At 36.4% G+C, this 26,613-nt stretch overlaps 2 protein-coding genes across 3 annotated transcripts in view; one reads left to right on the top strand and one right to left on the bottom strand.

Annotated features, from left to right (window-relative positions):
* The window catches only part of LOC149528527 (uncharacterized), a 109,031-nt gene that overhangs the window by 60,273 nt on the left and 22,145 nt on the right, over positions 1 to 26,613 (top strand). The gene's annotated exons all lie outside the window — the stretch shown is intronic.
* Positions 20,277 to 23,994, bottom strand: LOC149528528 (uncharacterized). The gene is made up of 5 exons (XM_089811928.1): positions 22,465 to 23,994; positions 22,197 to 22,349; positions 21,648 to 22,048; positions 21,105 to 21,510; positions 20,277 to 20,970 (listed from the first exon to the last, which is right to left on the bottom strand). The coding sequence occupies exons 1-5, from the start codon at positions 22,676 to 22,678 to the stop codon at positions 20,390 to 20,392; spliced, it is 1,755 nt and encodes a 584-aa protein (XP_089668054.1). The 5' UTR covers positions 22,679 to 23,994; the 3' UTR covers positions 20,277 to 20,389.

Genomic DNA, 26,613 nt, shown 5'->3' with positions numbered 1-26,613 from the left:
ATGCTCTTTCATATGAGTCTCATAATGCAGATTTGGTTGATGTATTTAAGGAGGTTTCTCTTGGAGATACTTCTTCACATTCTTTGGAGATTGGACTTCCTAACTCTTCAACTTCACTTGGTTTGTCACATCTCATAGCTTAGCTTGATGGTGTGATGAAATGTTTGAGCTTGGAGACACCTATTCAGTCTTCAGAGACGCATACATGGAGGTCTTCTTCCTCCTTCACTTTTTGCATGGAGTGGCTTCTTCATCATTTGATGTATTTATCTCTTCCTAAGGGGAGACATATTTCTTGTAGGCATTGGATTGTCTTTTGTTTCATTATGGGCGGGGGGGATATCATGTCTCCTTATTTCCTTCCTATGGGGGGATCATTCTTTGTATATGCATGATGTATGTAGTTTTTGGGGGGTCTTTAGTACTCCATCCATACATGCATCTTGTTTTTCATCTCTCTTTTTGGAGGAGGGTTTTTCCCATGAGGCTTTCTCTCTTTCTCCATTTTATGAGAGATTGCATTTCATGTATTACTTTGCATACTGTACATGGGTACCTAAAATGGCCTAGTAGTTGGGATTCATGTTGCATTGTGAGTTTAAGTGCATTCCCCTAAATTGCACTTAGGGGGGGGGAGCTATCGGTGTAATTAAATATTTGCTAATTACACTTAAGATTACTTAGGATAATGCATTACATAGTAGTTTATCATTGAGACATCTAAGAGTTTGCACCTCAATTAAGCACATGGTCTAGGAGAATTCCACTCTAGGTGATCATAGTTGTTATCTCAATCCACTTTTAGTGCATATATCACATTATCATCCTCATCATCACACATACTTCATTGTGTTGGTTCCCAAAAACGCAAATTGGAATCCTACGAGCCTTGCCTGCTCGATGCTGGGATATCCAACTGGTTAAGGCCAACTTGACGGAACTTAACAACAAAGTTTGAGTTCCCTACACTTTCGGCTCTGCAAAACCGAGGCGGGTATACCTAATCTTGGACGAAACACTTATATCCAAGACACTTAAAACAGATCAATTAGGATGCAAACACAATAAATGTTTTCCAAGTGGCAAGAAATATAGAAAAACCTTTAAACTTGCGATTTATGAACTGAGAACAAGAATAAATGATGGAGATAACATTTTAAATAAAGTATAGATATAAATTAAAACGAGAGATGAATATATTTATTCCTCAAAGGAAAAAAGTAAGACATTTGTCAGCATATGGATTATGAATTAAGAGCAAAAGACCAGTGCTTAATTAAATGGGCAATAGAGTCAAAATTATCAATTGAAACGTACAACTTTATAAAATCTAATATATTTAAATTATAAACAATTTTAATAATCAGACGCGATGGATCAAATTTAAATGCAATTTTAAATAAGTCTAAAATGCACTTTAACTCTTACTGAGACAAATTAGACATAAATACAGAAACAATAAATTATTTCACAATATTTATGTTTATCAAATTTAAAATGCAATAATGATCTCGTCCACTTATCCGAACATTAAAATATTTATAAAATATAAATAAAAGACATTTATAAAGGACACAATTTAATAACGAGTTAAACTCTAATGCAAATAAAATAAATGCGCTTATAGATTATGCTTGAAAAATTATAAGTAGAGACACTCCCTAAGGATGATCTATCCACAGCAAATATATCAGGACCAAATGAGATTGACTCAAAAATCCGCCATCCACAGGCTTGGTTCAACAGGTTACTCCTTTGCCAATGAGAAAATATATTATATCATAAGATAGGCTAAGAAAAGGTCCAAGTATGAAAATTTGAATATTGTGTCTCACTTGGTTTTTTACATCTATATTTATAAACAATGAAAAGGTGCATGAGTGAACAGACATACCCATTCGGCACCTAATCATATAATTTTTGAAGATAACAAATTTTATTTATCCAATAATCCCAACCGCTTCAGGACTAAATAAATTTAATAGGCAATTGAAATTATTAGAGGAAAACCTCAGAGCCTTCCATACTATAATGGAAAAAATGACGATGTGTCTCCCATTTTTAAAAAAAAAATCACATTAATTTGGAATATGCCTCGAGCCTCCATGTTCCAAGCTCGTGCAATCCTTCTCCTTAATCGCACAGCAAACATACCATATCAATCGTCTTCCATATATCTGCGTCCTCCCTTCTGTATTCGCTTTGGTTGCTTAGTTCAAAATTTATCTCTCCACAATGATTCTTCATCCTCTAATCTGAAGCAACACCTGCGCATGAAGACCATCAAAATTACACTATTAATCACATAGCACAAAATACAAGCGGGTTGGTGAAGAATCAATGCTGGAGCCTCCATGCACATGATCCTCTAAAAACCTGCAACATGTCATTCGACCTGTACATTTTCGCTGCCATAGAGGAACAAGATTGATTTGATAGTTTGCACAAATTATAACCTTATAAGCCGCACTTCAAAAATGATGAATCCTTGGAAACACTATCAACATTATTGCACCCTATCATCATTGTTGGATTACATTCTTTGTAGAATTCATCACTATTGTGGCGAATAAGTAAGTTGTCAGGCCTCAAATCCCCATGTATGATGCCAACAGAGAACAATGCCTTCAACAAACGTAACATTTCAATCTTGCGATATATACAACACTTCATCTATGCACTGACGTTTTACCATATAAGAATTAATACCATCCTGCAAGGTCCCAGGCTTAACATAGTTACCGACCAGAATGATACAATCAGAATATTATTATTTTGATTGCATTCAAGATCTTGAAATTTCTGAGACAAGCAGAGCGTAGCACCATCTGCATTAGTGATTCCAATATCATGCATAGGTAACTGAAATGTATTCTTTTCTTGCACATCATTATAGTGTCCAATTTTCATTATATGCCAGGCTGTGCATAAACCCTCCTTTGATCTTTTATATGATTTTTGAATCAATAATAATAGGTAGAATATATGCATCTTTCACTTTGCTTTACCGCTGCTTGCTATTCGCAATAGCTATTCACAAGCATTAGACTCTTGGGATTTGTTTGGTCCTATGACAAATTTGATTGGTAACTTCCAGCTTTACTAATTTAGGATCCTCTGACAAATACTATGGCATATCTCCAATTTGAGATCTGTTTGAAAGCTATCTGTATGACACTGTCATTCCATCAATCATTTCTGACCTTATAAAACCTATCAAGGGCGAATGAATAACCTTGTGGTTGTGCTACTTCTGGATGATACCCAAATATTCCAGGATCTACTTGAGAGTGCATCACAAAATTCACACTAAGAGATTTCAGACTTCAGCTTTTGTCAACATATGTTGGTAAAATTGAGTGAAAAGATAGTATATAAATGGAGGCCTTAATTTTGCAAAAATTTGAGGTTCCATCACATTGCATAGTGGAGGATGATCCACCTTTGGTAGACATGTGATTCCACCTTGTGTAGGTGATAGGTTATCTTCTCCTTGTCATTGTCTCTTATCGTCTTTCCTATATAAGGAGGTCCATTATGTACATTTTAATCAATCCATTAGATGTCAATCAAGTCCATAATCAATAAAAGCATTCTTGTATTTTAATGCAATTGTCTCGCCAACCTCTCGTAGAAGTTATGTTGGTCTTCCATTTGATCTTGGGGGTGTTGTAGAGTCACCTAAAACTCTAACAACATTGATCGAAGGCAACATATGGAGAATAGTATAGAAGCAATTTGTTGGTCAAAATTGGTTTGACCTCAGGTACAAAATTCTATGAATTAGTTGGTGTGATCATGTAAATATGTCTTAGGGCATATGATATTGTCTTAAGGCGGTTGAATCTGAGCAAGATAATTGAATTTCAACCAATAACATGTTTAGGGTTTGGTTAAGGCGGTGGAAATGGAAAATCAATATATACAAGTGAAGAGTGAGCAATTTGTGTTGTTGATCGTAGTCAAGAAAGTGTGTTGAAGAAGTGCAAGGTGCAATCCAACCAGGAAGAAGTCAAGTGTGAGAAGAAATGAGTTTGAGCTTTAGTGGATCCGATTAGGCAGAGGTATTGCTATTACACAAATCATTCTTTTTGTTGTTCCCTAATAGTTACAACAATCAAGACCTCTTAACCGGGTGGAACCTAACAGGGCCTTCTTGTAAATCCTTTAATAGAGTGACAATTTAGCAAGTGTTCAAAGTCTTTTGACAAGGCTATCTCTAACAGGGTAAAGCTCCTTATAGGGCTAGAGCTAAATTCTCTAATAGGGTGACACCTAACAATGTCTTTGTAACTCCTAACAGGGAGTGCTTCAGAAGAGCACACAATTTGTGGGTATAAATCCCCACCATTGTTTTGACCCAAGTTTGGTTTCTATGATACCAAAATCTTCGTGCCAACTTTGTGGATGTGCTCATGTGATGAATGCTTTCATGTGCCATTGTTAAGTTATTTATTAGTTAAAGGTTTAAAAGGTGGAAAAGATGATTATGTGGTTGATTAATGAATCAACCCCCCTCTTAGTAATCTGATCCTTTAGGACTAACTTCACCCTCTACTGTACAAACTACATACCTTGCCATACAAACTCTATTATTTCTACAGTACAAACCATCTTAGCTGTGCAAACATGAAATAAGGAGGATTGATGATGACATTACCGTACTCCATTCGACTTGCTCTTTGTAGTATGGTCTTGTGCTATACATCGTACGAATTGTACTTCTAACATTCACAATACGACACTCACCCAACCTATATTCATGCAAGTACTTTGGTAGTTGGCTAATCGTTTAGGTTGGGAACATTACAATGGTATTAAAGTTGGTGATTCTACTAGCTTGTTGGGTCGTGGATGCATAAGGCACTTAAAGTATACACCAAAAGGAGATACTGTTCTGCCAATAGAATAGGGGAACCCAAGCACCCTATTGCTAAAGTCATGGAATTGTGAAGAGAGCTAACTAGGAGCCAAGTGCAACTCAATGACACCACGTTCAAAGTAGAAGAATGATGAGTCATGGAAGAAATGTTGCGGAGGTTGGTGGAAGGCAAGACGAGTGGAGAACAACATGGACATGATGATCATTTTGTCATGGGGAGAGAAAACCCTCAACATTCACGCTCTCAACCATTGATGACCACATTTTTGCTGACAACCAAAGCAACTCGTTGAGAGCAAGAGCCCACATTCAAGGAAATGCAAGAGTAGCTAAGGCCAAGAGTGGACGAACAGGCCTTTGTAGGAGACATATTCTTCAAGTATTATGTTGATCTACGAATGAGATATTAAGGTGACAACAATTTTGGCCACTACAATAATGAGCGCAAGCAGATGTTAGGCAAGGTAAATCTTTCATCCTTTGATCGTTTGGATCAATATCCACATGGGCATGGGTACAAAAGGTGGGCACACATTTCTAGCTTAACTAGACGTTGGAGGATAGGGCAATCAAATTTGCTATGCTTCATTTGGAAGTGATCACTTGAGAATGGTTGCATCATGGAATGTTCACCCTTGACCATGATAAAATAACATCCTATGCCGAATCCACAGGGAGGTTGATAGGCCACTTTGACAAGAAAGATCTAAACCTCAATTTTAAGGAGTTGGCGCAACTTAAGATTTCCAATTCAGTAGGCAGTTATGAACACAAAAATACTGAAAGGGGGAGGGGTGAATTAGTATTTTAATCTTTAAATGTACAGGTTCAAAAAATTGAGACAGTGACACAAATTTATCACGTGGAAACCCTTTTGAATAAAAATCACTATTCACCGATCAGTTAGTTATTGGTTGCAACCCAATACAACAAGAGCTTCAACTCCCTAGTACAATTCATGTGTCAACCTGCTAGAATATCAACTCAATAGAAGATGGCTACAACCACCCAATACTCACACAATAATACATGATTCTATGCTTCTTTGAAAAGAGTTAGAAGCACATAGAAACAACAAAATACTTAACAAAGTTTTAGACTAGAGGCACCCTCGCACTCCCAACAAGAATTGATCATACTTCTTCAATCACAACAAGGTTAGTTAAGATTGTGTCTCTTCATGCAAAGATTACATCCATTGACACCTCTACTCTAATGCACAACTGCATCCAAGATTGTTGGTTTTCCAGGATGCCTACAAATGTAATAGCACTGCTTGTTCTGGTCTGTGTTTTTCAAATGCAACATTCTCTCATATTTATATTGAGCATAGGATAAGAAGAGACGCGTCCCTTCATGGGACATGTCTATTCGTTGAAATTGATAATTGCTATAGTAACAAATATAATCATATATAAAATTCTTATATTAATTTCTCTTATATAATAGACTTATATCTCATATGTAATTATATCTCATATATAATTATATATAATCACAGGTTTATCCAATTGAAGCTACCAAACATCAACACTCCCTAGGGTGGATAAACATAAGACATATGTTACACTATTGGTAATATTAGAATGACAAATTTTGAGGATATCTTTGATTAGAAGATATCCACCATTTTGATATCACATTTGATATCATGAGTATTGGTCTTCCAGAATATACATTTGATATCATGAGCATTTGTCTTCTAGAATATCAGCACATGATATTCACCAAGTACTCAGATAAGGTTTGATATCACATCTATTATCATGAGTATTGGTCTCCCAAAATATGGACATTTGATATTCACCAAGTACTCAAAACGTTTTGCTGTAACATCTGATATCATTAGTATTGGTCTCCCAAAATATCAATGATATTCAACAAATACTTTGAGTAATGGCCTTCTAGAATGTTGAGATGCAAAATGCTCACCAAGAATTGTGAGTAATGGCCTTCTAGAACATTATGTCGCATGATCTTTACCAAGTACTTTGTGTAATGGCCCTCTAGAACAACAATTTGCATAACATTCACCATGTACTCAAAAAATGTTTATAAGGTATGTGCACATGTATTCTCATAATGCTTACTATATAAACATCCACCATGCAAAGTATAATTTATCATGATCTGCATAGACATCATAAGATATCCATCACAATAGAAAATTAAGTGATTCTAAGATTGTTACCTTTTAATAACTTCTGTAAATACAAGTGACATCATTTGGAAGTCGTCACTTTCTCATGATGTACACAAGGGATAGGCCCATTAAAATCACATAGTCATGAGGTATATTTGAATCATAGTCCTCTTGACTGTTACAATTAGTTGATCATTGGAGAATCCATCTCAACATGGTTTAATCCCTTTGAATCAATATGACTGAGATCACTGAAGGTTGACTGAACCATAGCTTCTATCTACTCCCTCTCTTTCAAGGTTACCTCTAATGAAATCTTAAGCTCCCCTGTGAATCTTGGTTTCTCTTTTCTTGTAGTAACATTCTCAAAGGAAAAGATCAAGGGAAATAACTCATATAGTACGCGTAGGAATACAAATAAGAGATTAACTACAAAAATAAATATAGATAGATCTCAAGATAAATGTCGTATCCCCTACTTGAAACACTAATTATGATATGTAATAATAAACAATAATCAAAATAAAATAAATTATGAATAATAATTATTATATGTTTATATTTATACCTATAATATAGGGAAACGTACCAAAGATTAATCATTTGTAAAAGAATTAAAATATATGTTTTAAGGGATATAATATCAAATAGATTGAGTTGATAACTAATAGAAACAATATTTTTTTTACAAGACAAATTGTTCTTCTTTATCTTTATTAATGGTTAAAATAAATATTACAAGTTTATTTAATATTAATAACAATATCAAATATATTATTATTAATAATATTATAAACACAATAAGAAATTGTTTTTTTTTTTGATCGGTAAACGATTGAAGCCTAGATTAATTATTGTTATTTATTGTAATTAATTAGTTTCATATGTTAGGCGAATTCGAACCCAAGTTACCTCCCACATAATATATTTGTTTATGAAGCATATAGTTCTTATGAATAAACAATTAATATATTATTTTAAATTGGAATAAATTTATAGAATATTAAATATAAATTTTATGGTCCAAGTAAACTTGGTGGAGGACATTCGTTGAGTGTCATGGCATGATCCAAATTATACTTGGAGGGCATTCCTTAAGAATGTCATAGTATCATCCAAACTATGTTTAATGGAGGATATTCTGTATGAATGTCGTAATATGATCTGAGTGCACTTGGTGGAGAATGATCCAAGTATAACTTGGTGGAGGGCATTCATTGTGAATGTCATGGAACGGTCTAAGTATAATTTGGTGGAGGGCATTCATTATGAATGTCACGGAACAATCCAAGTATAACTTGGTGGAGGGCATTCATTGCGTATGTCATAGTACAACCCATCAACTTTATGGAGAACATTCATTACAAATGTTAATCATTTAAAATGAGATAGCTTATTAAAGTTATGAAATACTCATTTAGATTTATTATGAACTTACCAATTTCTTGCAGTCATCATGTTCCCAAACTAACCTAATACTCGGGACATTACAATAAAATAATAAAACAAATACTTATCTCAATTAATATCCTTTGGAAGCGCTATCTCTACAAATGGCTTCTTTTCATGAAGCACTTGAATTACTCATATTTAGGATCATAAAATCTTCCTAGGATGTCCATTCCAATGGAATGACTTTGCACTTATATCTAAGTTGATATAACATCACATTTCCCTTTAATAATTGGTACAATACCAAATTGCTCCCTCATATTTCTGATGACCATGTATATTGTTGAGTCTTTGTTGCGGGCCCTCCTTTCCCACGTGGCGGACCCACTATCTGAATGTAATGTATATTTTAAAACATATTTAGTGCCTACTGAATATACATGTGTATGTTTCCACGTACATACTTCCCACTGATGACATGTAGGCATATCTTCAATTAATACATTTTTTGTAATATTAAAATTTACCACTCCGCTTAATTTATTTTTCGAGGGTTTCTGTCCAATGTAATTTGATTGTCATGCTTGAAGTTTTCCATCCCCAAACACCACAAGCTGCTATATACAGGTTGTCCCACTTTTGAGACTAAAATTGATGATTGTTTTTAATCTGAGGAGCACCTTCTTTTTCCTTTTAACTTTTGTCACAATATATGCTCCCCTTTTTCATTGGTCAATTGTAGACAATCCCAGTCACTTATTAAGTTTGAGATACTTAAATATTGTTGATTCAGCCTCTTCTGTCTATGAGTAGTCTACGGGAAACCGATTCTTATGCAAAACTAAACCAGATGTTTTTTGAGTATCAACACAAACATACACCAGTCTAAATATCCAACAGCTTTGGTTGGTTACCCTGATCTGAACACACTCTTATGCTCACAACCTGCTAATATGAAATCTCACATTCTGCATCTTCTAATAAATTCTTCTTCGCTTCCTGTCCACGGCTGAATGTGCTCAGTCAGTGCAAATTTTCATAAGTAAGTTGGAGAACGGTTGCTTCTGTAGAAATGACACTCAATCCGAATATATTGGATGATGTGTTTCCCTCGCTGCTCAACATCCCTCACACCATTTTTTCAAAGTCAATATTTTCACATCACGATATCAGTGTGCGATGTTGTATGGTAGTGGCTGCCGATCATATACATACAATTATCCACCTTTCCACTTGGTGGTATTTCCATTTGCAAGTATTCGGAAAATGGATAAGTATGTTTGGTACACCATGTGTTTATGGGTTGAATCAAAGGCTTGCTGCATTATATTTTCTTTCTACCTTCCTTTCTGATATTTATCACGAGATGCATCTTTTCCACTCTCTGCTTTTATACACAACCATATTTATAACAATATCTTTGTGTAGCGGTTAAGATGTCACCTTAATGGGTTCGTTCTTCCATTTAATGGGTTACGATACAATTTCTATATACATAACAATTAAGTCAGTAGCCTCCAATATCTCTTTCGTTTCCTGAAATGTCTCTTTCATTTTTCTGCCATCGACAGTGTTGGTGATAACATTGCCTCTTTTTCATGGGGCCTGCAAGATCCTTTACTCCTGCAGAGAGCTTGCAATAATTTTTTACTCTCCTTAATTGATCTCTACTACGTGATCAGTGGCATTTTGAATGTGCTATCTTATCCTTTCCCTTATTGGACATGCAAGACTCAATGCGCTTATTGCCTGTCCTATAATTGAGAGGTTTCCCCAATGACGTCCTTTATCATTTTACGTCCTTTCAAATGGTGCTCTGCGTTCCCCAAACATAAATAAACTCCTGTCGTGACATGTTGTGAATTAAGAAGTTGCTCTTCCTTTGTTGTTCGCTTCCCTCAGCGGCAACAACAATAAATAGTGCATTCAATGTTGTGTCAATCCAGCTTGTCTACAGTGAACCACTGGAGGCCATTTTCTGAATGCAAAAGTTTTCCCGTTATCAAGTTAATCTCCATTTTCTACATTTGCAGTGTGACTCTGATACCATTTTGGTTTTTCAAGATTGCTACAAATGTAATAGTGCTGCCTGTTCTGTTCTGTGTTTTTCAAATGCAACATCGTCTCATATTTATATTGAGCATAGACTAGGAAGGGACATGTCCCTTCATGGGACATGTCTATTCGTTGAAATTGAAAAATAATATAATAACACACACACACACACATAATTATTATATTAATTTCTCTTATATAATAAACTGTCTGTTCTGTTTTGTGTTTTTCAAATGCAGCATCCTCTCATATTTATATTGAGCATAGACTAGGAAGAGACATGTTTCATGGGACATGTCTATTCGTTGAAATTGAAATTAATATAATAACACACACACACATAATTATTATATTAATTTCTCTCATTTAATAAACTGCCTGTTCTGTTCTGTGTTTTTCAAATGCAGCATCCTCTCATATTTATATTGAGCATAGACTAGGAAGAGACATGTCCCTTCATGGGACAGGTCTATTCGTTGAAATTGAAAATTAATATAATAACACACACACACATAGAATTATTATATTAATCTCTCATACAATAAACTTATATGTAATTATATCTCATATATAATTATATATAGTCAGGATTATCCGACTGATGTTACCAAACATCATCAAAGATCATCTGAATACATCATTTGAAAACAATACTACATATTTTCCGACCTTAATAGATATAGATACAACTTCATTTAGCCCATCACCATTTTGCTTCTATTTCACAACTATTCTAATACCTTCAACACAGTCAATGAGAACACCCACACTGTTTTCTGCGAAAGCTAACATACAAAGCTCTGTTATCACTTGAGATTGTCATAATCAACTTTCTTTTTGACTTCCTCCACATCTATATAATCATTGCTCAACTCTTTCTGAAAAACGTAGGCAACAATACCAGTTCTCACAATCAGGAAAAAACATAGGAAACAAAACCAGTTCGCATAATAAGAAGATTCCTCACAGCCTCAGAAACACTTGTCCATCTCTTCTATCCATTTTTTGCAGTGGTTAGGAAATGCAAATGTTATCTGTGTCTGAACGGGGGTTCCTCTATGTGAATGGTTATCTTTGTTGCGATAAACACTTGTTTGCATGTCATTTCTTTCAACGTTTCAACACCCTCAGTCTTGGTCACACATAGAATATCAGTATTTAATCATTCTGGGCATCGCAATGAAAGCTCATCAATTTTAACTGGAAAAGAGCCCAATACAATTCTAACACGTTCAACGTCTCTTGTCACTTTATTTTGCCACTTGTTATATACCCATAGTTACACGTTACAAAGCAGTTGCAGGCATACACGACATCTTCTGTAGCCTGCAGTAAAAATGACATCCTTCTAATAATAATGAGTTGTTTGCAGACAGAGTGATGTATAAGCTAAGCTGTTACTTATTAATTTACACTCCATCAAACATGCAAACACACATTACTTCCACTGTACACAAGTTTGTCATATAGTGCTTATGCTACTTGCCATGTGGAAGACACCATGTCATCAAACAAACTTTGTCAACTAAGCAGTCATATGCCAACAAACTCATCAAGGAAATTACTGACAATCTCCCCCTATTTTTCATTGATGGCAAACTAATATAGCTCTTCCTGAATGTTACTACTCTCCCTTTGACATCAATGTTCATGAAGCGAAATAATACAAGACTGAAATAATGGGGTAAAAGATAAAGCGTTTAGAAACTCCCCTTGAGACTAGGCCATTCAGTGGGCTAGAAGAACTCTCAGCCTGTGTCTATAATATTCAAAGTGATCCTGGGGTAAGGTTTTGGTAAAAATATCGGCTAGCTGTTCTTTAGTTCAAACATATTCAAGCTTGAAAATTTGGTTAGCAACTTGCTCCTTCAAAAAATGAAATTTGATTGGAATATGCGTAGTGCGTGAGTGCATAACAGGGTACTTTGAAATGTCAGTGGTGCTGATATTGTCACAATAGATAGGGATAGGATCAACACATATAACTTTGAAGTCAAGCAAAGTGTGTTTCATCCATATTACCTGTGTGCAACATGACGTTGCTGCAATATACTCGGCTTCGGCTGTGGATAAAAAAGTGCAGGATTGTTTTTTGCACAACCATGAAACAAGGCAGCCAGCAAGGAAAAAGGCACCACCACTAGTGCTTTTCTTGTCGTCAACTGAACCACCTCAATTTAAATCAGTGTATGCTGTTAATGAAAAACCAGAACAACTAGGATACCACAAGCCATAATTTACTGTTCCTTTTAAATACTTGAAAATTCTCTTAAGTGCTTGAACATGAGTTTTAAATGCAGAGTCTTCCCCAAAAGATGAACAAGAATGAAGCGATGCTGAGAAGCATTCTCCATCATAGTCACGAAGGTTTGAAGGCTTCCATTGAAAATCTCAAAAGTCTTTATACTATGCTGGAAGGTATCCAAAGGGACAAATTTGTGATGGATATTGATCAGGAGGCTGATATTGCTGGAGGTCAAGTTGCTGGTCCAAGAAAGCGCACTAGGGCGAGCATGAAGAAGAAATCTGTTAAGGGTCCAAAAGTGCTGAGTGGTATCAATGATCTGCCTTGCGTTATGCATCTGTGAAGTACACATTCCAAGTGATACACATGATCTCCTCTCTTCTTTGAAAAGACAATGAGATGGTCCAAGTAGATAACAATGATTTTGTTTCTTAGGTCACCGAAAGAAAGATTCATTGCCCTTTGATTGTTGGCACTGACATTAATTAAACCAAAAGGCATCCTGTTGTATGTAAATGTGCGTTATGGAGTGGTGAAAGACAAGGTTTTTTGTTATTTTTTAATCAAAGAATTGTGGTTCTTCATGTTGGTTTTCCATGATTGCTGCAAATTTACTAAGCACTGCCATTTTTGTGTTATATGTGTGCTCCAAATGCATGCAACATCCTATTAGATTTATATTGAGAATAGGCAATGAATAGACGTGTCCCTTCATGGGACATGTCTATTTGTTAATCAGATAATTAACATAATAATATATATATATATATATATATATATATATATATATATATATATATATATATATATATATTACTATAATATTAATCTCTCATATATTTATATCTCGTAATTATATATATGTTTATCCGACATAAGCTATCAAACATCAACACTCCCTTTTAGTTAGGGAGGATAAACTCAAGACAGATTTACACCATTGGTAATTTTAGGAATGACATTCTAAGGATATCTTAGAAGTTTTCCACCATTTGATATCACATTCAATATCATGAGTATTGGTGTTCCAGAATATCAACACATCATATTCACCAAGTACTCAAATAAGGTTTGATATCACATCTGATATCAAGAGTATTGGCCTTCCAGAATATCAATGATATTTACCAAGTACTCAAAATATTTTGATATCACATCTGATATCAAGAGTATTGGCGTTCCAGAATATCAATGATATTCACCAAGTACTCAAAAAGGTTTTGATATCACATTTGATATCAAGAGTATTGGCCTCCTAGAATATCAATGATATTCACCAAATACTTTGAGTAATGGCCTTCCAAAATGTTGAGATGCAAGACATTCACCATATACTCAATTTGTTTGATCTCATAATACAAGTTATTGTAAGATCGTCACCTTACAATAGCTTTTGCAAGTACAAGTGACATCATTTGGAAGTTGCCACTTCCTCATGATGTACACAAGGGGCAGGCCCATTAAAGTCATAGTCACGAGGTATATTCATGAATTACAGTCCTCTTGACTACTACAATTTATTGATCACTGGAGAATCCATCTCAACATGGTTTACTCCTTCTGAATCAATATGATCGAGATCATTGATGGTTGAGTGAATCATATCCTCTATCTGCTCCCTCTCTTTTAAGATTGCCTTCTTAATGAAATGTCAGGGTCCCTCTGAATCTCAATCTCCCTCCTTTTCCTATAAGAACATTCTCAAAAAATATAAAAATCAAGGCAATAACTCTTGTAATAGAAATGTAAATAGTGATTAAATAAATAAAATACTCAAGATAATATATATTTATTTGCACATCAATATCCTCTCATTCATTCCATTGACATTATAATTGTAATTGAAAACAATTGCTTATTACCTTAATTATTTCAGATGGAGATCCTAACATCTCTCATACCCCACACTAGGGATTCACTTAATCTCCATGCAATCCATGTACCCACACAAAAGAGTTTATGAGTGATAACCCATAATTAGATTGATAAATTATTATATATATATATATATATATATATTCGTACTCATTCATAAAAATGGAATGCATTGATAAACATCTTACCTCCCACATACCTTCACCAAGAGTCGGTTTGGCCCCTATCCTCTCTACATTCAACGTATTATAGGTGGAATTGATCTAACATATGTAATTCCCTTTTGGTTTCACACTTGCTAAGAAACTCTATTTATATCTTGTGTAATTGGTTATAGCCTCGATGTCTTGGTTCTTGAGCAGATACGATGACACCCTAATTGTGGTCCCACAATCCTTTTATAAATATTGAGATCATCATTGAGTGTTGAGTCTATAATGCTTCAGCTATGTCTTGAGTGTTCAATCAATATATAATATATGTTATTATAATGGCATGGCTTGTTATATAGTGTAAGGCCCTACCCGGAGATCCTTGGAACCCAAGGATAAAACATGCACTTGATAATTTCTTTCTTAAGATAAGATACTTAACAAAAGCATAAAGTAACCGAGTGCAAGAGTGAAGCATCAAAACAAGGTGATAAGAATAGGGAACATGGCAAGACTCACATGCTCACCTACACCAGCAAAAGACTTACAACTACTTCCAAAGATTTCCAAGCTCTAAACCGCAACTCACAAACCAAAGATCACATGAATCATGAGAATATACCAAGGGGATCTTCTCTTTCAAACTCAAAGTAAAAAATCCTAGGATGGTTAGACATACAAGTCCATAAACACCAAACATATCATAATCAAGAATCTCAAGCAGAGACCAACAACGGTAATGCAGAAGACGAGGGCTCAAAGTTACAACCACTCATCTACTAAACACCATGCGGAAAGATAAATGCTGACTCCTGAAATTTTGCTAAGTTTGAAATCCTGAAGCCTTGAAATTTGGCTGAGTCTAAATTTTCGAAGCCCTGAAACTTCCTAGAATCTTTATCTTAACCAGGAGAGGTTTTGAACCTATCTCAAATGATTCATTGCATATATTATGATGCAGGAGCATCTTGCATGGGAAAATTTAAAAAAATAAAAAATAAAAAATTGTGGAGGAGAGAGAAAGTGATGAAAATAGAAAGACAAATAATTTAAAAAAAAAATAATAAAAAGAGGAAAAGAGGAGAGAAAAGGAATTTCTATTTTCAAGGTGCATAGGTGGCATAAATAGAAAAAAAATAAGAAAATAGTTGTCATTCCATTTATCGAAGTGTGTAGGTGGCATCTTAGAAGCTTGTGGAAAGTTTCTTAAATCATGCATTTAATATTTGTTGTGATCCATAAAGGAAATGTAATTTTTTAATTGGGCCACATGGTGGTGCTTAGTTGTATTTGGGTGGGAATTTAATATTTGTTGTAAGGTAGTTGCATTTACCTTTTATCCCACATTGGTTGTGTTTTTAATGTTTTGGGTTGGAAGTGCCTATTTAAGCAAGTCATATGAACATTGGTAAGCAAGCTCTCAAGGTGTAGCTCTTGAAGTAGAAGTTCTTGGGTGGAAGTTCGGGAAGTGTAAGCTCTTCTTGTAGAAGCTCTTGGTGTGCAAGTTAGTTGGAAGCCCTTAGTGAGGAAGCTCTCTCATATTGTAAGAATTTGGAGTTCTCTTATTTGGAGTATATTGTAAGGATTTTCAAGTGCTTGGGAAGCATTTTGTCATCTCTTTGTCTCCATATTGTTGCATTTTTTGGTTATGAGTTGGTAGGGTGGTGGGGCCCTTCATCAAGTGGTATCAGAGCAGGAGTTCCTAAGTGTGTAGACAGATCGCCGAAGCTGAGGCAATTTGCACTAGGACTTGGGTTGGAGAAGTAGATTTGAGTTGGTCTTGATTTGAAGGCTTGTAGATGAGTTGATGGATGCGGAGATGGAAGATTGAACTTGTTGAGGCATGATTGTAGAGAGCTTGTGGATTACAGATCCGTGGTCCTGGACTTGTGATGTGGTTCCTGATTGTTCATGCAAGGTGGTAGGTTGCGATTTGACTTGCAAACAATTCAAGGTTGTCAGAAGGAGCATGGGAAGGATTTGTTGCAGAGGGTTTATGAAGACCTTGGCAGATGGCTCCAAGAGGATTGGACCCTGAGATGATTTTGAATCTCCGTGATGTGGTAGAGAGGAGGTTTGTAATAACCCCAATAGGTTATAATTTCTTCAAACACCAAAATCTTTATACTTCAATGGTTTGACATTTCGTCAAACACTTTGCAGGCAAGCTCTGATACCACTGTAATAACCCTCCTCAAATCTGCCCTTCAAAAATGCTGATGAAAGCTCAAGGAATTTCATCAAACAATTCACATGCAAGGGACGTATGACTGTTCTAGTATTTCAGCTAGTTTCAAATGGCTTTTTTTTCAATTTGCATCAATGAGAATCTTGTGCTAGAAGACTACAATGGACTACACAATGACCTAACATGAGTGTGCTACGAATTTTGACAATATTCAGTGCATATATATGAGCTAAGCATGAGAAATGAACACCTACAGCCAACTGACATTTTTACAAACAGTTGGTATGCAAACTAACTAGCTGCTAAATAATGATATTAAATTTCTTAAATGACACCAACAACTATTATCTTCTTAATTGCAATGAAAAAATACAATGCTCATGAAATATGGCCAAGACTTTGGCATTTACATGGATTACAAAATGATAATGCTGGTATAATGCACACTTACAGCTGAAAGTTTATAACACCCTAAAAAACAATACTAACAAAAGAACCTGGTTGTAGATGGCTGTAATAATTTCCTTCAATGCTGCCCCTTTTGCTTTGCTTTTTACGAACTGCTTTTTCGGCCTGCTTTTTCGTACCCGCTTTTTCAGCCTGCTTTTTTGGTTCCGCTTATTGAATTGCTTTTACGGATTGCTTTTGCGGACTGCTTTTTCGGTTCTGCTTTTTCGTATCCGCTTTTTCAGCCTGCTTTTTTGGTTTCGCTTTTTCGGACTGCTACTATGTTGAATCTCAAGACCATATCTTTCAATGGCGTCAAGATTTCCAGCTTGAAGGGATTTCGTCCTCCAAACTATTGAGACATAATCTCCAAAAAATTTCCCAATTTCTTTGATATTTTCAAGCTTGAATAAATGAGAGCTATCCTCTTTCTTTTAATCCCTTCCTCGCTCCACGCTTCCGTCTTGCCAATGTGGGATAATACATGTTTTAATATTACTTCTTTTTTTTTCCTTTTACAAAGTCCATGTATGTACTCAAAAGGGGAACTCTTGATTTTTTTATAAAGTGGCTTTATAAAATATTTCATAATTCAAGTCACTTTATTAAATTAATTAAATATAAAGTTACCTTTTAATATTTATTTATTTGATAACTTTATAAATAATTAACTTAATACCACTTATTTATTTAATTAAAATAATTAATTAGTCATCCTCATAAAATATTCATTATTTTGGACAACCTAATTAATTAAATTAATTATATCAAATTGCCTCCAAAATGGGGACATGACAAGGTTTTTTGAGATGACTGCTCGGTTTGAAGCTAGCTTGGCTGATTGAGTTAGGGATGGGGTGAGGAAGGAATTCCGTGAGCGTTTGTGGAGTTGGAGTCTACTGATCCAGAAGAGAGTTGTTTGGCCGGTTAAGAGAATTGTTCGAGAGATAAGATGGCATCGCAAGGTTGAGGTGAAAGAAGTTGATTTTGTTGATCATTTTGTGGAGTCTGATACAGAACCTGTAGAGCAACTTGAGGTTGTTGCTGAAGATGTTCCTAACCTTGTTGATGTTGTGATGGAGATTGGTTTTCATGATTAGTTGGTTGAGTTTGACATGGAGATTGTGGAGCACTCGGTCGTGGATGATCTAGTTGCTGTTGGTGATGATTTGTATGTTGCAGAGCATCTTGTTGTGAACAATGAGACAGCTGGTATTGTGAGTTTGGCATATGTTGCTGAGGAGTTACATATTGTTGTTGGTATGGAGTTTGTTGTTGTTGGTGTGGATTCACTAGTTGTTGATGTGAACGAGGGTCTGTTGATGAAATATTATTTTCAGTTTGTTCATGAGAGTGAGCGTGATGATTGGATGGTTGAGATTTTGGTGTTTGACATGTGGATGTAGATGTGGAAGATTTGCATGTTGGTTTTCTTGTCCCCGTTGAGGTGGAAACCTTTGGTGAAGATGAAGATGGTTGTAGGTCTTTCCTTTGGCATCAAAGTGTGGGATACACTTTTCTATCTACCGGGGGAGTCTGAAGCAGGAGCATCTTGCATGTGAAAATAAAAAAAATAAAAAATAATAATAATAAAAAAATTTATGAAGGAGAGAGAAAGTGACGAAAATAGGAAGACAAATAATTAAAAAAAAATAATAATAAAAAGAGGAAAAGAGGAGAGAAAAGGAATTTTTATTTTCAAGGTTCATAGGTGGCGTAAATAGAAAAAATAAGAAAATGGTTGTCATTCCATTTATCGAAGTGTGTAGGTGGCATCTTAGAAGCTTGTGGAAAGTTTCTTAAATCATGCATTTAATATTTTTTGTGATCCATAAAGGAAATGTAATTTTTTGATTGGGCCACATGGTGGTGCTTAGTTGTATTTGGGTGGGAATTTAATATTTGTTGTAAGGTAGTTGCATTTACCTTTTATCCCACATTGGTTGTGTTTGTAATGTCTTGTGTTGGAAGTGCCTATTTAAGCAAGCCATATGAACATTGGTAAGCAAGCTCTCAAGGTGTAGCTCTTAAAGTAGAAGTTCTTGGATGGAAGTTCGGGAACTATAAGCTCTTCTTGTAGAAGCTCTTGGTGTGCAAGTTAGTTGGAAGCCCTTAGTGAGGAAGCTCTCTCATTTTGTAAGAATTTGGAGTTCTCTTATTTGGAGTATATTGTAAGGATTTTCGAGTATTATAAAATTGCTTGGGAAGCATTTTGTCATGTCTTTGTCTCCACATTGTTGCATTTTTGGTTATGAGTTGGCAGCGTGGTGTGGCCCTTCATCATATTAAAATATATCTTAAGTATACTTATACTTAAATGATATATTTTAAACCCCATAGAAAATCTGTTTTGAACGAGGAAGGTGTGAAACCGAACAGGGTGTCCAAAACCAACTTCCAAACTTTCCTTCGCCAAGCCTAAATGGCCATTGTTTGTTGTGCGAGGAAACACTGGTCTCCAGTCTTGCGCGAGAATTTACATTGCTATGTGCGAGATAATGCATTACCAGGCGCGAGAGCATAGAAACGTGAATCGGAATCGGATCGGAATCGGCAAGGCCGAATCGAATCGTGAATCGGCAATGAATTGGCAATGAATCGGCGATGAATCGGCAAATTTGAAAAAACCCTTTAAATTTAAAGATTTTAACAATTTAAAACTTATTTCATGCACCCTTTATTGAATATAACTTAAGCACACTATAACATCATCAAATAGAAGTTAAAACTTAACATACATAAACATGAAACATAAAATCCATCACATACGTAACTATGTTATCTAAGATTTTAAAATGTAAATTGTAGGCTAGCTGAAGTAAATAGAAATCAAATGATCATAATGATTTAAATCATAGAATGTATGTAAGATGATCCATAAGACATCAAATCATAAGTTTATGTAAGAATCTAAGATGAAGATCCATGAAAGTTTGAAACTTTGAAACATATGTCTATCAATGATTCAGTATCAATATCTGTAAACAAAATATAAAAACAAGGCTCCAGCTCAAGCCTCAGGCTCATAGTCATCATCATCCTCAACATCATCCTCAAGCTCGGCTACAGCCTCAGCCTCAGCCTCTAAGTATCCAGTCTGCCTAGTAGCAAGGCGTCTAATGTAGGTCCTAGAGGACTGTCGAGCCATATCTCCCGCATATAAGATGGGCTCACGAATGTCGCTAGGGCCTATGTCTGTGCGTGCACGTGTGCGTCTACCAATGCCTGAAGAACGTGCTCTAGCTGCCTCAGCCTCTATATCCACCTGGTCAATCCACGCACGGTCTTCCTCAGTGAAGACTGGATCTACAACCTCTGTGAGCCACTCTGATTCTGGATCAATCTCCTCCAGAATGATCGGAGAGGAGTCAGTGCCCAAAATCTGTCTGATCCTAAGACGGAGGTTGTAATGAACGAAGACAAGATCATTCAACCTCTGCACTGTCAACCTGTTTCTCCTCTTCGAGTGGATGTGCTCGAACATGGACCAACTACGCTCACATCCAGAAGCGCTGCTTGGCTGACTCAGAATACGAATGGCAATTTTTTGAAGTTTTGGGGTTGTGGCCCCAAACATTTGCCACCATCTATCTGAAATAAGGGAAAATAAAAATAATTAGTCTCATTTACAAATTACAAATTACAAGTTAACTCTAAAATTACATAATCAACTTTAAGTTTAGAATCTAGATTCATGAACATTGAATATATTATTTAATTTTTACCTGGCTGTATTGTTTCCCGAGCATCTATGGCTACCCTGCTAGAGAAAAGTGGCCCTTCTTTATTATTGAACTTATCAAGCTCAATAATTGCAGCACTGCTATCCTCATCAGTACTCAACCTCTGGATCACTGTATATAATCCGGTGAGAACCTCCTCATCCGCCTTGAAGTCAGGACGGAAACGAAATGCCGAATTCAAAAAGTAAGCTGCTGCATGGATGGGTCTGTGGAGCTGATTTTGCCATCTCCTATCAATGATGTCCCAAATAGGGGCATACTTCTCCTGCACTCCTGCATACTGAGCTCTAATGGCCTCCTTGGCCCTATCCATGCCCTCATATATGTAGCCCATAGAGGGCTTCTCCCCATCAGCAGTTCGTAGGAGAGATACAAGAGGCTCAGTGGCCTACATATAAAGTAAAACAAAAATTTGAGTCAAAACTTAAACATAGAATAATTCAATAATATAAGGTAAAACTAAATCATTAAACAATTAGCATAGTAAACTGTAAAATATTAAATGTTAAATTGCAATAAAATTACCTTAAGTATTTCTCTAGCAGGTTTCCAAAAACCATCATCATCAAATATGCAATCCACCACATCTATCCTTGCAGTGGTCGTAGCATAGGAAGATGAAATCCACTCCCGCCCAACAAACATGCTCCTCAAATCATCCCTTGATGTCAACAAGGACTGCAAGGTGATGAAATTCGAGGCAAACCTCGTGATCCCTGGACGAGCTAACTCTTTGTCTCCTGTGTACTTCCTCATTGTGCTAAGGACAAATGAATGATTATAAATAAACTTACATATGTTTTTTGCCCTTTCCACACATGACTTGACCCACTCAAGTTTGCCAATTTCCTCCAACATGAGGTCAAGGCAGTGTGCTGCACAAGGGGACCAAAATATGGTGGGGTGCCTCTCCATCAAAAGTTTGCCTACAACAATTTTAAGATAATTAGAAATTCAAATTTCAAACATGTTAGAACTTAGAACTTAGGAAACTTAGAAATTCTAAGTTAGAATTAGAAAAAGTTCAAAATTCAAATAAATTTATTTTCAAAACTTAAAAAGTTAAAAGTTTACCTGCAGCAACATAACTTGCTGCATTATCTGTCACCACTTGCACCACATGTTGTTCCCCCACCTCTGCTATAACTTCCTCAATAACCTCACATAAGTATGTGGCGTTTTTTACATGAGCAGAAGCATCAATGGATTTGAGGAACATGGTATATCCTACAAGTAACAAAACAACGAATTATAATTACTATTAGCAATCAACAAATCAAAATTTGAAATAGTCAATCACGATTCAAAATTATGTATGTAGGAAAGTAGAATGATCAATCACCTCCACAGGATACAAGAAAATTGAGGAGTGTTCTTCCCCTCCTATCTGTCCAACCATCAGTCATGATGGTGCAACCCTTTTCGATCCACTCCTTTCGGTTGTCCTCAAGCTGATGCCTCATATCCTCAACCATTTCCTCCAGGAGGTATCCACTCAACTCAGCCTCAGTTGGGGCTTTAAACCCCGGACCACAAATGGCAACTGCATCTATCATGTTCTGCCAATAAGGAGTCCTGTCACAAATAGATAATGATATTGATTAGAAATTTAGATGTCAAAAACTAAAATCATAAAACAAGTAGATATAATTAAAGTTTTACTTTTACTTTTAACTTTAACTTTGAAGATAACAAAGAAAAAAGAATCAATTACCTGGCTGCAATAAATGGAATGTTGCAAAAGTACCAGAATTTGCAAATCTCTTTTCTGGCAGCATCATGAATCTTCTTGTTCAAACCCATGCCCTCAAGCGTGGATTGGGAGCCAGGAGTAGTGCGGGGCACAAAGTAACTATCCATTCTGCTTTTCCGCACTCTAGGCCGCAATAGGTTGGTGTTGGACTCTGTCTCAGTATGAGACCGACTACCACTAACACTCACATGAGCACTAGCACTAAGATGAAAAGGAGGCCTAGAAGAACCCTCCCCAACACAACCTACGGATGCGGAAGCTGATGCAGATGCACTTGCAGATGTAGATGCGGTTGCGGATGTGGGAGCACGGGAGCCAATACCTCTTAACCCTTCAAGTTGCATTTTCTTAGTCAACTTGTCTTGTTCAATTTTTTCTAATGCCACTAAACAAGAGCGTTTTGCCTCAGCGGTTTGTTGAGTGCAAACTGTGACATCATGGCCAGGTATGCCAGCAATGTGGTATTTCAATCTATAAATACCTCCCGAATTTATTTTTTCTTTGCAAAATATACATTTTGTTTGATATTTGGTTCTCCCAGGAAACTCTTCATTATATTTCCAGCATTCATCTTTTTTACCCATTGTGGAAATTGGAAAATGAAAGCAAAGGGCTGCTGCAATAAAAAAATTCATGTAAAAAATCAAAGTTTGCAACTAATAAACAAAAACTACAAAACAACAAACCCTAGTTTGCAATTTAGTAAAACTAAAAATAAAAAACATTCAAGATTTGCAAATGAAGTTTGAACACTAAAAAAATTTAACAAAAAATGCATACTACACTAACATGCAAAAAAAAAACCAACACTTACCTCTTGCAAATGAGTTGAGGAGTGTTGATATTGACTCCTTAATGCTCCCAGTGCAATTTATGGCCTCCCCAAATGGACTTCTGATCTCTTTGGTGCTCTTCCTTCTTGCCGGTTGGAAACCTATGGATTCTCTTTTCTCTTCTTCTCTCTCACTCTTCCTCTCTTCTACTCATACTAAGCAAATAGAAGGCTCTTTAGGGTTATAACAAAGAGGAAAGTCAACTTAGAAAGCAAATAAAACATGTGTTTTTTTTAAAAAATTGAACTTTCTATCCTTGCTGCCGCGGCCGATTTCTGGAGATTCACGATGGCGATTTTGAAGATTTTTGCCATGAATCGCCGATTCAGGCGATTCATGCGAAAAAATCGCCACCAACGATTTCCGATTCCAAAAAAATCGGGAGCCATGAATCTTATCGCGATTTCGGCGATTTCATGGCGATTTTTGGAACTATGCGCGAGAGAGTGCATTAGTTCGTATGAGGATCTACATAGGAGTGCGCGAGGAACTACACATGTTGCTCGAGACTTCGCTTCTCTGCTCGAGGAAGTACATGCTTGCGTGAGGAAGTACATTCTTACACAAGAAACTGTCCTTCCCATGTGAGAAAGCACTTGACAATATGACCAAAAAATAAAGGAAGAAGCGTAAAAACAAGAAACCTCCACACCGGGGAGTACCGCATCCACGTAAATCAAGGAATGATCACTCAAGAGCATAGAAGAGATTAAATACATCGAACATCTAATACACAACATCTAATGTAATAATGCGGAAGCAACATCACAATGCACATACATGGGCATAAACCAAACATTAAATGAAGGAAAGCATAAACATCTAAGCACCAACACAACTAAACTCGTGCTCGATTCCTGCCAATTGTAATAGCATCATAAGACCTCAAGGGGCCCTAACCATCCCTCGAGTGTAATATCTCAAACTGCCAACTAGATGGTTGGAGTTGTCTTATGAGGGAGTTACTACTACAAACGTAATTGACATCATAAGAACAAGAACTAACATGCTAATCCAACAAAGCATAGATACTCCAACTAGTAATGAATCACATCATCTAACCATATGCTAAAACATCATAATAAAGGAATGCATCAATGAAACTAACATCATCTAAACATGATATCCATAATTCCAATTAAAGCATAAATCATAAGGAAACATACTCTGGAAACCCAAAATACCAAGTGAACATCAAGCATCAGTCTCAACTGGAAATAGACCATCTCTGTACATCGGTCCCTAGCAATGGTATAGGTAGCTATGCCTCCCAACCATGTGGAACCCGTAGGCCCACTCTCGCCATGCTGATGGAGATAATGATCCAACCACAAACACACATAAAACAAACGTCCATTGCTAACACTCACGTCAGACAGTAAAGAGAACTGAAACCAAGATCATGAGACAATGCAAATACAACAGGTCCTGGTCAGACACTCTATGGGTCAACTATGTAGGGACTCAAGTGGAGTCTAAGTTGCTTGGCATCGAAAAGTCCAAGCTACAATCGACATAGAACGAATCCTTCAGGAATTCATCATGCCATGCCTTCGGAGACAACATATAGGCATTCACCTATCCGAATTAAGTTTTATGACCTATTTATTAATTTAGTTATCACTTGTTAGCAAACAACTGGGGTAACGAGAGAAGCCACTCCACATGCCTACCCTACATACCCATGCTCATATCACAATGAGTGCCTAGAGGCAATGCAAGTTCCCAACCCAACACTAATGAACAATCCCTCAACTGGCCTATATCCGGGAGTTCAGGTCTTGCAAGATTTTGTCAAATGCACGTGCTCGTGTGTGGGCACAACCAACTTCATGACATAATCAAGACTAACAAGGGTTGGATGAGAAACAAAAGACACAAGTAAACAAATCACTCAATCGACCTATATTCGAGAGTACAAATTCAACACGAATCCCAAAGCGGAGTTTTGGGAGAAGGTACTGTGAGAAGGGTTTCTCTAGAATCTGATAACATTGTAAGCCCATAGGGCATGTCATGGAGTCTATTTTTGTTGTACTGGATGTAGTAGCATATCACTTCTGATAATAATATTTCCCTTTTCTTGTTGCGTTCATTGTTGTCTTGGGTTGTGTCCCCATCAAGTGGTATCAGAGCTGGTTTTCCTGAGTGTGTAGACAGAGCGTCAACTGTGAGACAGTTTGCACCAGGACTGTGTGGTTGTGGGTTTTGATACAAGAAGATGCCTCCACAAAAGGTGCGTGGTGGAAGGGCCAGAGTTGTTACTCCTGAGGTTAGAGCCCTCTAGAGACAAGTTCAGATATTATAGGAGGAGATTCGTAGAGGGATAAATGCTGCCGTAGGTGACGAAAGTGAGGAAGAAAATGAAGAAGGAAATATTGGGGAGGAAGGGGAAGGAGACAAAGAAGTCCTAAAGTAGGTGGAGAGGCTTTTTAGGGCCATTGCTAAGCTTGGAAAAATACCTAAAATTGATGTCAGCATGTTTTCAGGAAATCTACACCTAGATGAGTTGATCGACTGGATCAATGAGCTGGAGGAATATTTTGAGTATGAGGATATTGGGGACCCTGATAGGGTTGAGTTTGCGAAGGCCAAAATGAAAGGCCATGCCAAAATCTGGTGGCAAGAGATTCAGTTGGAAACAAATAGAAGAGGAAAGGAGAAAATCACAAGATGAGATCGCATGGTGGACAAACTAAAGAAGCAGTTCATTCCTGTTGATTACGAGCTTGATTTATTCAAGAAGATGTAAGGGTTAAAGCAAGCAGGAAAATCTGTCTAGGAATACACAGGGGAATTTTATAGAGTCCTTTATTAGGGCGAGGCATGCAGAAGCAAATAAGGAGAAGGTTGCTCGTTACCTTAGTGGGTTAAGACCTAGCTTTCAGAAGGAATTAAGTCTGGT

The sequence above is a fragment of the Cupressus sempervirens genome, chromosome 11 (genome assembly GCF_028749045.1).
Source record: "Cupressus sempervirens isolate cs-2001-9-10 chromosome 11, ASM2874904v1, whole genome shotgun sequence".
In the NCBI taxonomy this organism is placed as follows: Eukaryota; Viridiplantae; Streptophyta; class Pinopsida; order Cupressales; family Cupressaceae; genus Cupressus; species Cupressus sempervirens.
This window is presented reverse-complemented; position numbering and strand designations above follow the sequence as displayed.

Excerpts from the sequence above, each read along its gene's own strand:
- LOC149528528 (XM_089811928.1), bottom strand. The coding sequence starts at position 22,678 with ATGATAGATGCAGTTGCCATTTGTGGTCCGGGGTTTAAAGCCCCAACT. Across the intron at positions 22,049-22,196 it reads AGCAAGTTATGTTGCTGCAG|GCAAACTTTTGATGGAGAGG; the intron begins GTAAACTTTTAA and ends AAATTGTTGTAG. Across the intron at positions 20,971-21,104 it reads TCGGGAAACAATACAGCCAG|ATAGATGGTGGCAAATGTTT; the intron begins GTAAAAATTAAA and ends CCCTTATTTCAG.